General features: G+C 52.3%; 1 protein-coding gene across 1 annotated transcript; it reads right to left on the minus strand.

The window, feature by feature from the left end:
* Window positions 1-4,931: 4,931 nt before the first annotated feature.
* On the minus strand, window positions 4,932-5,870 carry LOC120747821 (olfactory receptor 14J1-like). Its single transcript, XM_040053862.2, has one exon. The coding sequence runs from the start codon at window positions 5,862-5,864 to the stop codon at window positions 4,932-4,934; it is 933 nt and encodes a 310-aa protein (XP_039909796.1). The 5' UTR covers window positions 5,865-5,870.
* Between the last annotated feature and the right edge of the window lie 5,367 nt (window positions 5,871-11,237).

Below are 11,237 nucleotides of genomic sequence, written 5' to 3' on the forward strand. Positions count from 1 at the left end.
AGGAGCACTGCAATGGTTATACCTGTCATTACTTCTCTTTTGTGGAGCTGGATGGTTTCTTCTAAAAAGCAATACATTTCTTCTTCTTGGTGATACAGGACTCTAGGAACAATCAGAACTTGGACACAAAAGTCAGCAAGGTTATTGAATTTGCCAAGGTACACACAGGGGGTTATTCGAGATTGTTGGCAGACCCACATTCCTGGTAGGAACAGGACTGCCCACTTATCAGTCTTTTGACTAGGTTGGATGAACTCAGCACAAATGTTTCCCATCTGCTTTCCTACGGTTACATTGCCAAGGCATTTGCCTCGGCCTGTGACTTGACTCAGGGTAATTTTCCTCCAGGGGGTGTCCCTCTTACAGTTGTGTGGATTGTTTGCTGCAGAATATTCAAAAGGAGCATCAAGGGCGACAGCCTCATAAAAAGGAGGTTCTGCATTACAACATAGCCAGCATGATTTTGTAAAGTTTGGATTGGATTGGTTCAATGACAAAAGGTAGCATTCAACATACTAAGAAACAGATTGTAAGGATCTGACTTAGGTTTTTGGTAAATAGCTAAAGGGCTAGTTTAGGTAGTTGTCATGACCGCGTGGGCCCGTTGGCCCTTGGCTTGTGTCTGGGGGGTGATCATGGTTGGGTCTGTGCCCATGAGCCGTTGCAGGCTGGAGCCGTATAGAGGATGACCCCGGTCCCGGCTGTCCCAGTCCTCTGAGCCAGAGTTCGAATCAGAGTCGGAAGTCGACTGACCGGCTGCTTCTGCGCTCTGGACCCTTTTGGTCAGGCTCCGACCCCGCCCCTTTCTCTCAGGGCTGAGCCGCCCCTTTCTTTCCCCTTTTAAACTGTGTTCCTTAAAAGAATGTGCTTTTTGGCAAGCGTTCTGACTAGCTTTAATTCCCTCTTTTTTCTGTTCGCATGTGGCCACGCTATCTTTGTTTCTGTTAACAACGAGCACACAATGTAAAAGACCTCCTTTGTTTGCTGCTTCTTGGCTATCTGCCAAACATTCCAATCTGGATACATTCTTGTTCTCTCCCAGCGATTCAATGCAATCCCTTGCCGTATAGGGTGGAGGTCCACCCTCAGCCCCTTTTACCAGGGACCCCCTGACAAAATTTTTGGCAATATTCCTGGCTTCCTCAGTTAATTGATCATAAAACAATTTTGCCTGATTTTTTTCTTCAGCAGCTAAATCTGGACTTGAAGCCTTTGGAGGGAGATTTTGCTCCTCCAAGTTTCTGCAGTCTGCAGCACCAACTTTATCAGCAGCCTGAACACAGTCACTGACCGTCAGATCGCATTTTTCTACGCTCTGATAATCCCCTTTAAAAGTTTCTCTGAAAAAGTTTCTTCTAAAATAGTTTGCGTTGCAGCTCCTACACCAAGCTGCGGTGTAAATTTTAGACAATTTTGTTCGGCTTACCAGGTCTCTTGTTCCTGCAAAGCGCTTTTTAAATCTTGCACAACCCTCCCCCATGACTTAAGATACTTTGCCGACCCAGAAGACATAGTTTCCTCGGCAAGAACTTTTGTACATTGATCCCAAATATCTGGATGGAGAATTTACACCAGACGATCAATGATACTAAGTTGCAAAAGCCTCGTCACTGCAAGGGTAAAATCTTTTGCTTTACAATCCATTCCCCACTGTTTATGAATCTGAGATACGACTTTCATGAGAGGTTCCGTCCTTCTCCCACGGGTCCGGAGGTGTCCCTCCCACCGAGCTTGTTGGCCCAGCCGCTCAGCCGTCATTCACCCGTCCAGGCGACTCCCGCTCTCCCGGGTGGCTCCCGGGGTTTCGGCACCACTTGTTACCTCCGCTGAGGCGTAGCGACCTGGTTCGGGAACGACACGGCAGCCACACCCAGGCTGCTCGGGCCACCAGCTCACAGACACAAATGTGGTCGACGGCAAATGGCAGTTTATTAACTGATTACATGGAGTTATAAAACCTCTGTTTGCTACATTACATCCATCTGCTTACGTTACAAGTTACATGTTGCTTAGCTTATCAAGGACACTAAACAACTAAGTGTTGAGGGAGGGGTTCTGTCTGCCCGTACAGCACGATATCTTCCGATCGCCTGTCCCTAATCTCCCACAACTGCTCCATGCTGTTGAGGGTTAAGTTTCCTGTAGAATTTCCACCCCCCCCCCCCCCCCCCCCCCAAGTTGCTGGGAGATTAAATGCTGATAGTTAGAGAATGCTTAACCTGGACAAAAGAAGCTGATCACTTAGTTTTGGGGGAGGGAGAAAGCTCCCGGAGAGAGCTGAGGGTGGTGGTCTCTCGGCTCTCATTTTCCAGGGAGCGCAGATCGGGCAGCTGCTGGCTGCCTGGAGTCCACGGTCAACGGAGGAGTCTGGTCCTGGGAATTCTACCATCTGTTGGAGCGCTCAGGAATTCGGAGTTTTCTTCGCTGTCCTGCTGGATTTTGGGTCAGCCTGGGTCTAGCTGCTGCGGCTTCTCCGGCACTGCCAACTTTGCCTGCCAGGACATCCTGTCAGAAAACAATGGGAGACAAGCCACATCCGATGATGATCAACAAGTCTCAGCTTTATTTAGATTAATAGCAAATATATAGTGTCAATAATTAGTTCATACATATTACAAAACTATAGCTCATGATTGGCTTATGATATTTTGACGCATGTTCTTCCTGTAATCAGCCTTGCGGTTACAATTTTCTTAATCTAGTATTTTCAGTTCCTTAGCCTAGCATTTTTCAGCATTTTTGTACTAACAACACCCTTGTTGTTGTATCATTCTAGTGCTCAAGGACATTATATCCTTGTTAATCATCACGTACACCACATAGACATAGTTACATTCCAACCGACTTAACAGTATCATGGCCCTTGCTGTGCAGCCATGCATCAGAAAAATTCTCCACAGAAAGATTCTCCACACTTGTCTGCGTGTGGCTGCTTTGTGTGTCTCAGTGACAGGGACTGACAGACAGCAGGCTGGACATGAGCCAGAAGTGTGCCCACATGGCCAAGAAGGCCAATGGCTCCTGGCCTGGATCAGGAATGCTGTGGCCAGCAGGAGCAGGGCAGTGATTCTTCCCCTGTGCTCAGCACTGGTTGGGCAGGACCTCAAGTGCTGTGTCCACTTCTGGGACCCCAGTTTAGGCAGGACATGGAGGGGCTGGAGCGAGTCCAGAGAAGAACAACAAGGCTGATGAGGGGTCAGGAACACAAGTCTCATAAAGAATGCCTGAGGGCGGTGAGGATGTTTATCCTGGAGGAGGCTCAAGGGAGGCATGGGGGTGTCAGGGCACAGGTTGGACTTGATGATGTCCAAGGTCTTTTCCAAGCCTGCTGATTCTGTGATTCTCTGAAACCACCCTTGCAGCAGTTGCAGGATGAGCCCTGGGCCTCCTCTCCAGAAGGTCCAGCAGCCCAGGTCCCTCAGCTTCTCCTCACAGCCCCAAAGCCCATCCTGTCAGTCCTGCAGAGCCTCTGCAGCTCCTCCTCATTGCCGAGAACAGAGAGGCCAACAGCCAGACACAGCAGCCCAGATGTGCCCCCCTGGCCTGTGGTGCCTCTGGCAAGGGAGCAGCACGAGGCACTGCAGGAGGCTGCAGACAATTCCTGAAGCACTTGGAGGACGATCTTGCGCCCCAAAGGGATGTTCCCATCGAGCCAAGTCAGGAACTGAAACGAGGAGTGGGGCCAGAGAGGAAAGGGCAACCAGGGATGGGCTGTTTGCAGGGGAGGGAACAGGGGTGGGCAATGGGAAGAAATTTGTACCAGGAAGGGTAAAGAAAGCCAAGGTGAAGCCAAGGAATTGGTCAGGGCAGTTTGAGGGTGGCTGCCAGGCAACCCTGGCTCTGAGCAACAACATCTGCAGTAGCACAGGAAACTCACAGCTCCTGGGAACAAATTTTCTGGCTGACTTCAGAGGCCACCACAAACCTGAGTGGTTTCCCTGCTGTCCCCCAGCCCTTCCTGGCCCCAGGGGCTGATGATGGCATTTGTGCTCACTCAGGTTCATCTCCCCACACCAACACCATGGGGGTGCTCACGCCTGCTCTGGGCAGTGCAAACAGGGGCTCCTGAGCCAGTGCTGCCGTGTCTGTGCCTGCAAGGATGCGGCACCTGTGTGAGCTGGGGGAGAGGCCAGGGCTGCAGAGGGGGGATGTTGTTGGCAGGTGCATGAGGACGCTCTGGGACGCTGCCCTGGGGTGTCCAGCGCAGTGGGGATGGATCAGCCCCTGCTCTGCTGCTCCTTCCAGTCTCCCCCAGGGCACCTTGCAGAGCCCCAGCCATGCTGTTTGCCCCCAGCCTGCCCACGGCCACCCTGGGGCTGCTCACGGGGCTTTTCTCTGCTGAGCATTGGCCTGGGCGTGTTCTGGAGAGAGCCTGGGCAAGGAGCCTGGAGCCCCCAGGCCCTGCCCTGAGGCGTCAGCGCTGCCCCAGCAGTGCCCATGGCCTGTCCCTGCTGCAGCCCCGGCACTGCCACCCCCAGCACTGTGCCCGGCCCCGAGAGCACTCAGGCCCTACAGCAACACCAGGGCCAGGAGGGCAGCGGGGCAGGGGCACGGGAGCAGCACTGGCAACACCAAGTGCTGCTGCTCCTGGGCACAGCTGCTGTGCCAGCACTGATCTGCCCCCAGCTCTGCACACAGACATTGCTGCTGCAGCTTCCAGAGAAGGGAACAAAAGGGGGATCTCTGCAGAAAACTTGGCTGGGAGATCCTTGAGTTCCTTTAAAGCCACCAAGAGTGCAGCCCCTCATTCACACAGTCTGTGGCCACAGTGAAGATGGATATAAACAAAATGAGAAATGGCACAAAGAATGACATTTCCTTATGGACAATATCAAAAAATGAAAGCACAGGAAAAACAAGAAGAATGAAAACACCAAGAAATATCAAAGATTACTTTTATTACAAGTGATTTGCAGAAATTGGCCAGCAGTTTAATGCCCCTGATACCATCCAGTCATCAGTCTCCACATTGCAGCCTTGAGCTCTTGGTTCCTCAGGCTGTAGATGAGGGGGTTCAGGGCTGGAGGCACCACTGAGTACAGAACTGACAGGGCCAGATCCAGGGATGGGGAGGAGATGGAGGGTGGCTTCAGATGGGCAAACACTGCACTGCTGAGGAACAGGGAGACCACAGCCAGGTGAGGGAGGCAGGTGGAAAAGGCTTTGTGCCGTCCCTGCTCAGAGGGGATCCTCAGCACAGCCCTGAAGATCTGCACATAGGAGAAAACAATGAACACAAAACATCCAATTGCTAAAGAGGAACTAATTGCAATGAGCCCAAGTTCCCTGAGATAGGATTTGGAGCAGGAGAGTTTGAGGATCTGTGGGATTTCACAGAAGAACTGGCCCACGGCATTGCCATGGCACAGGGGCAGGGAAAATGTATTGGCCGTGTGCAGCAGTGAATAGAGAAAGGCACTGGCCCAGGCAGCTGCTGCCATGTGGGCACAAGCTCTGCTGCCCAGGAGGGTCCCGTAGTGCAGGGGTTTGCAGATGGACACATAGCGGTCATAGCACATGATGGTCAGGAGGACAAGCTCTTCTGTGATAAAGAAGGAAAAGAAAAAGAGCTGTGCAACACATCCTGTGTAGGAGATGTACCTGGTGTCCCAGAGGGAATTGTGCATGGCTTTGGGGACAGTGGTGAGGATGGAGCCCAGGTCAGTGAGGGCCAGGTTGAGCAGGAAGAAGAACATGGGCGTGTGCAGGTGGTGGCCGCAGGCTACGGCGCTGATGATGAGGCCGTTGCCCAGGAGGGCAGCCAGGGAGATGCCCAGGAAGAGGCAGAAGTGCAGGAGCTGCAGCTGCTGTGTGTCTGCCAATGCCAGCAGGAGGAAATGGCTGATGGAGCTGCTGTTGGACATTTGCTCCTGCTGGACATGGAGATCTGTAAAAAAAGTAATCATGAAATGGTTCAGTTTGGAGAGGACCTTCAATATCCCAGCACAGCTGGGTGGCACTTTCCTCCCACTGCCTGCCCAGGGCTCTGCTGCCTGGAGCTGTCCCTGCCTGCAGCTTCTTTCCTGTGCCCAGGGCTGGGCCCTGCCAGTGCTGCCAGAGCCCAGCCCAGCCCTGGGGGCTCAGCTCTGCCCTGCAGAGCCCTCCCAGCTCAGGCACTGCCCAGGGGCAGCTCTGGCTCTGCAGGCTCTGATGGCAACCTCAGAGCACCCCTGAGGAGGCTGGAAAAGTGACACTGACTACTTCCTGCAAGGGACCCTCTGCTGAATTCTGTCGCTGCCTGGTTTATTAAGATCTGAGAGAAAATTGTTTTGTTTTTCTCAACCTGAACTGAAAGATGAATATATATGTGCAATTTCCCATCCTGGCAACACAGAACAATAGATTAATAAAACAGGATTTCCCCTTTTATGCAGCCCCTGCCTTGCTGTGCTCCCTGTATAATCTACTTGGAAATATTCTGCAGTTAAATGTCATACTGGGAGCAGTCCTGAACAATGCAGCATCCTCACCACACAAGGAAAGCAGTTCCACACCTTACCAGCTGTCTCCTTCCACCCAGATCTTGTCCCCCAGTGCTGGGAGCAGCTCCCAGGGCTGGCTGAGAGCTGTCCCTGGCCGGCAGCAGAGTCTCTGGCCCCAGCAGGGCCCAGACAGCCCTGGGCACCCCTGGCTGCTCTCCACAAGAGATAATCAGAGAATGTACTCACAGAGTCTGTAGGCATTGGGATGTTGCAGCTTTAGGAGATCACTGCAGGAGCTGCAGCTGCCTTGTCCTGCAGCCAGAGGTTCCTGTGTCAAGGGCTGGGAGTGATTCTCCTGCAGTCACTTCTCAGCTCCTTCCCAGCCCTGAGTGATTGAAGCTCTCTGTGCCTGAGTGCTGTGCCCAGGGTGGCTGCTGGGCTGGGAGAAGAGTTGCTCATCAAGAGCAATGTGCTTTTAAGATCCTCTTGGTTCCAGGAGCTGCCTCTGTTCCAGGAGCCCAGCCCAGCTCAGCAGCACAGACAAAGCACAAAGAATTTAATGACCCTCTTGGGGCTTTGGTGCTGTTTACATCAGACTCAGTCCCTCAGAGTGTGCTCAAAAAACTTCTCAAGAACTCACAGTCAGATTCAAAGTCCAAAGTTTCTTTAACTTTTAATGGGTCCCACTGAGGGACACAACTCATAGGAAAGTGTCCCCAGGTTCTAGTTAAGCAGAACACTGCAAGCACTGTGGACTGGTGAGGACAAACAAGGAAAAGGTGTATTTCGGTGCTGAGAAAATCTGGATGGGTTTCATGAATGCAAATGTCCAAGCCCTCAGCCCCAGCCCCTGGCAAGGCAGATCCTGTCCTTCCCTCCTTCCTCAGGGCTCTTCCCGGGGCTCTGGGATGTGGGGATGTGCAATGCCAAGGGCAGGACCATGGGGCAGCCCCTGCCAGGCTGCTGAGCAGGGACAAGGAGGCAATGAGGCTCCAGAGCTGCAAGGGTCACTTGTCCCCTCCTGGCCTCAGGCCCAGGGCCAGCAGCCATGGCCAAAGTGCTGCAGGAGTTGGCTCTGTCATGACATTTCAGCTGCTGCCCATCCCTGTGCCCTCTCCAGCTCAGGCTGTCCTACGGTGTCCATGCCCTGTGCCTCTGTCCCTGCAGGCTGTCTTCATCCCCCAGCTGCCCCACCTCACTGGCCCCTTCCTTTGCTGACAGCTCTGCATCCTGCCTGCCTCTGCCTGGGCACACAAAGCCTCGGGCTGCTCCAGACTCCTTCCATGGGACGTGTTGCACCACAGCCCTGCCCTGGGAGAGAAATTCCTTTCTCCTGTTGTCCAGTCTGGACCTCCCAAGCTGCTCTTGCATTAATTCTTTCTTTCTCTGGTTGTTTTCCACTATGTTAAAAGGATCCACCATCTCTTAAAACACTCTTTAAACACTCTCGTGGCTCTCCTCCACTGTCCTCAGTCTACACCCCACGGAGCACAGAGCCCCTTTGCCCCTATATAGTGGTCATGTGCCCAAGGCCTCCAAACCCCACCTTGGGAGATCTCTGGGTCCTGTCCAAGGTGTTTGCCATTGAAAACGTTCAGCTGATAGTCTAAGAAAATCACCAGAGGACAGGGCCAGCTTGACCTGTCTGTCCTGGCTGCATTTTTCTGGAAGCAATCCTTGGATATACTGAATTTGGGAGGCCAAATTCTAATTTTGGCCATGGTCCCTGGAAAAGATGGATGGTTCTCTTCCATAAGAAAGAAGGAAAGGAGCCCCACTGTTTCAGGGGCAGATGAGAGGTGATCACCAGAGGCCAAGGCCAGCCAGATATGGCTGGTTTTTTTCTTGGAGAGACCCTTGCATACAGGAAATTTTTTAGGGAGAGTACCAATTTTGGCAATGGGCATCTGAAAAGATGGACGGTTCTTTTCCATAGCAAGGAAAACACAGAACCCCAGTGCTCCAGGAGCTGATGAGAGGCAGCCCTTTACATTCCAAGATCAGCCAGACCTGTCAGGTGGCCCCTGGGAGGCCAAGCCAGCCAGACCTGTTCCATGTTCCCTCTGTCCATGGGGCCCCACAGTGTCCCAATGGTCCCTCGCTTCCATGAGGCCCTGAGGTGTCATAATGTTCCCATGGTTACAGGAGGCCCTGAAGGGTCTGAATGGTTCCATAAGGCCCCACAGAGTCATAATGATCTCTTGGGTCCATGAACCGCCGCTTTGTCACCAGAGCTCCGTGGTTTTCACAGGGTGCAGTGGTGCTGCAAGGATCCCTTGGTTTCATGAGGTCCCCACAGTGGCACAGTGATCTCCATAGGAAGGAAGGAACCAAGCCCCAGTGTGGCAGGGGCAGTCACCGGAGGCCGAGGCCAAGGCCAACCAGATTTTGCCTGGGAGCAACCCTTGGATATACAGAATTTTAGAGGTGGAATCCGAGTTTCAGACGTGGACATCCAGAGGACATCCAGAGGAAAAGGATGGTTCATTTCCATAGGAAGGGAAGCATGGAACACCTGTGTTTCAGGGCCAGATGAAAGGCAGCCATCAGAGGCCTAGGCCAGCCAGACCTCTCTGTCCCGGTAGCTTTTGACTAAAAGCAACACTTGGATATAGGGAGTTTTGGAGGTGGAATCCCAATTTCAGCCACTTCTGTGTAGATAAGAGGGATGCTTCTTTTCCATTGGAAGGAAAGCACTGAGCCCCAGGGTTTGGAAAGCAGGTCAGAGGCAGCCCCCAAGAGGCCAAGGGCAGCCAGACCTCCAGACCTGTCTGTCCTAGCAGCTTTCACTTGGAAGCAATCCTTGAATGGACAGAATTTTGGTGGTGGAATCCCAATTTTGAACATGGGCACCTGGTCAAGGTGGATGGTTTTTTTTCCTATAGGAAAGAAAAGCACAAAGTCCAAGTAGTTTGGAAGAAGATGAGAAGTAGCAACCCTTAGGCCAAGCCAGCCAGACCTGTCTTTCCTCGCACCTTTCATCTAGGGGCTATCCTTGGACTTGGGGCATTTTGGAGGTGGAATTGCAATTTTGGCCATGGGTGCCTGGACAGGAAGAAGAGTTCTCTTCATTAGGAAGGAAAGCACCGAGCCCCAGTGTTTCAAAGGCACATGAGTGCCAGCCCACAGGAAGCCAAGGCCAGCCAGACTTGTCAGTCCTGGCAGCTTTTGTCTGGGAGCTGTCCTTGGATATAGGGAATTGTGGGGGCAGATTCCCAATTATGGCTATGGGCACCTGGTCGAGATGGAGGTTTTTCCCATAAGAAAGAAAAGCACATGGTCCCAGTGTCTCAAATGCAGATGAGAGGTGGGCCTGGGTGGCCAGGGCAGCCAGATCTGTCTCTCCTGGCAGATTTCACCTGGGAACAATCTTTGCATAGAAGGAAATTTGGAGGAGGAATCCCAGTTTTAGCCATAGGCCCCTGGAGAAGAAGGACAGTTCTCTCCTATAGGAAGGAAAGCCCAGAGCCTCAGTGCTCCAGGGACAGATGAGAAGCAGCCTTCGACATGCAAAGGTCAGCCAGACCTGTCAGGTGGTCCCCAGGAGGCCCAGCCAGACCTGTTCCATGTTCCCTTGGTTTCCTGGGACCCCACAGTGTCACAATGGTACCCTTGGTTCCATGAGACCCTGGAGTGTCACAATGTTCCCTTTTTGCTTCTGTAGTGTCACAATGGCCCCTCGGCTCCATCTGCCCTTGCTGTGTCACAGTGGCTCCTCCGTGACACTAGAGGCTCCACCAGGTCACCACGGACCCTTGGTTCCTTGGGGCCCCTGAGTTTCACAATGATCTCCTTGATTCCATGAGGCAACACAGTGTCACAATGGCTCCTTGGTTCCATGAGGTTCTGTAGTGTCACCATGAAGTCCTTGGACCTGCATTGTCACAAGTGATCCATGGTTCTATGAGGTTCTGTAGTGTCACCATGGAGTCCTTGGGCCTGCATTGTCAGAGCTGACCCATGGTTCCATGAGGTTCTGTAGTGTCACTGTGGTTGCTGTCAGAGGCTGGATGAGATCGATGTCCCGGGACACCTTGGGATGTTTGGAATGCCCGTGTGGGGTCAAGGGCGGGTCAGGCCTTGGTTTGTGGTGGGACAGAGCCCCGCCCCCAGTCCCAGCCCTTCAGAGCTGTCAATCACACAGCAGGGGGCTGTGCTAACCCAGCACTGATTGGCCGAGCTGTCAGTCAATCACGCAGAAGATGGTGCTAGCGCACCTCTGATTGGCCGGACTGTCAGTCAATCACACTGCAGATGGTGTTAACCCTGACTCTGATTGAGCAACCAGCTGAAGTCCCTCCCAAGGGGCGGGCCCATGAAAGCCCAGGGGGTTAAAAGTTGGAGGTTGAGGTCAGCCCATGGTCTGGATCCTGCCTTTTCTTGGGGTTTTTCTGTGAGAAACACTGGAACCCGAGCAGCTGGTACCTATATGTGTGTGTTCCTAGAGATCTCTTTTCTCTTGTTCTCTACTTCTTCTACATTCCTGGAATATTTTTGGGTAACTTAACATCTTAAGGGTTCAAGTTTTTTAGATTAAATTGGCTAAGTTAATGAAGATAATGCTGTGATAAGAGTTTTATGCAGATTTTTATGTTGCATGAAACCCTTTGACAATGTTCCTTTGTTGTCTGTATTTTGCTAGTATAATCTTGTGTCATTGTGACCTCCTGGCTCAGTTGGTTAGAGCATGGTGCTAGTATCACCGAGGTTGGGGGTTCAATCCCTGTGTGGCCCATTCACTTAAGAGCTGGACTTGTGGGTCCCTTCCAACCAAGAATATTCTTTGCATTTGTCCTTGTAGAGAATATCTGTTTG

This window comes from Hirundo rustica, unplaced genomic scaffold (assembly GCF_015227805.2).
Source record: "Hirundo rustica isolate bHirRus1 unplaced genomic scaffold, bHirRus1.pri.v3 scaffold_216_arrow_ctg1, whole genome shotgun sequence".
NCBI lineage: Eukaryota > Metazoa > Chordata > Aves > Passeriformes > Hirundinidae > Hirundo > Hirundo rustica.

What these genes read in the sequence shown, in the direction of transcription:
- LOC120747821 (XM_040053862.2), bottom strand. Translation starts at nt 5,864, where the DNA reads ATGTCCAACAGCAGCTCCATCAGCCATTTCCTCCTGCTGGCATTGGCA.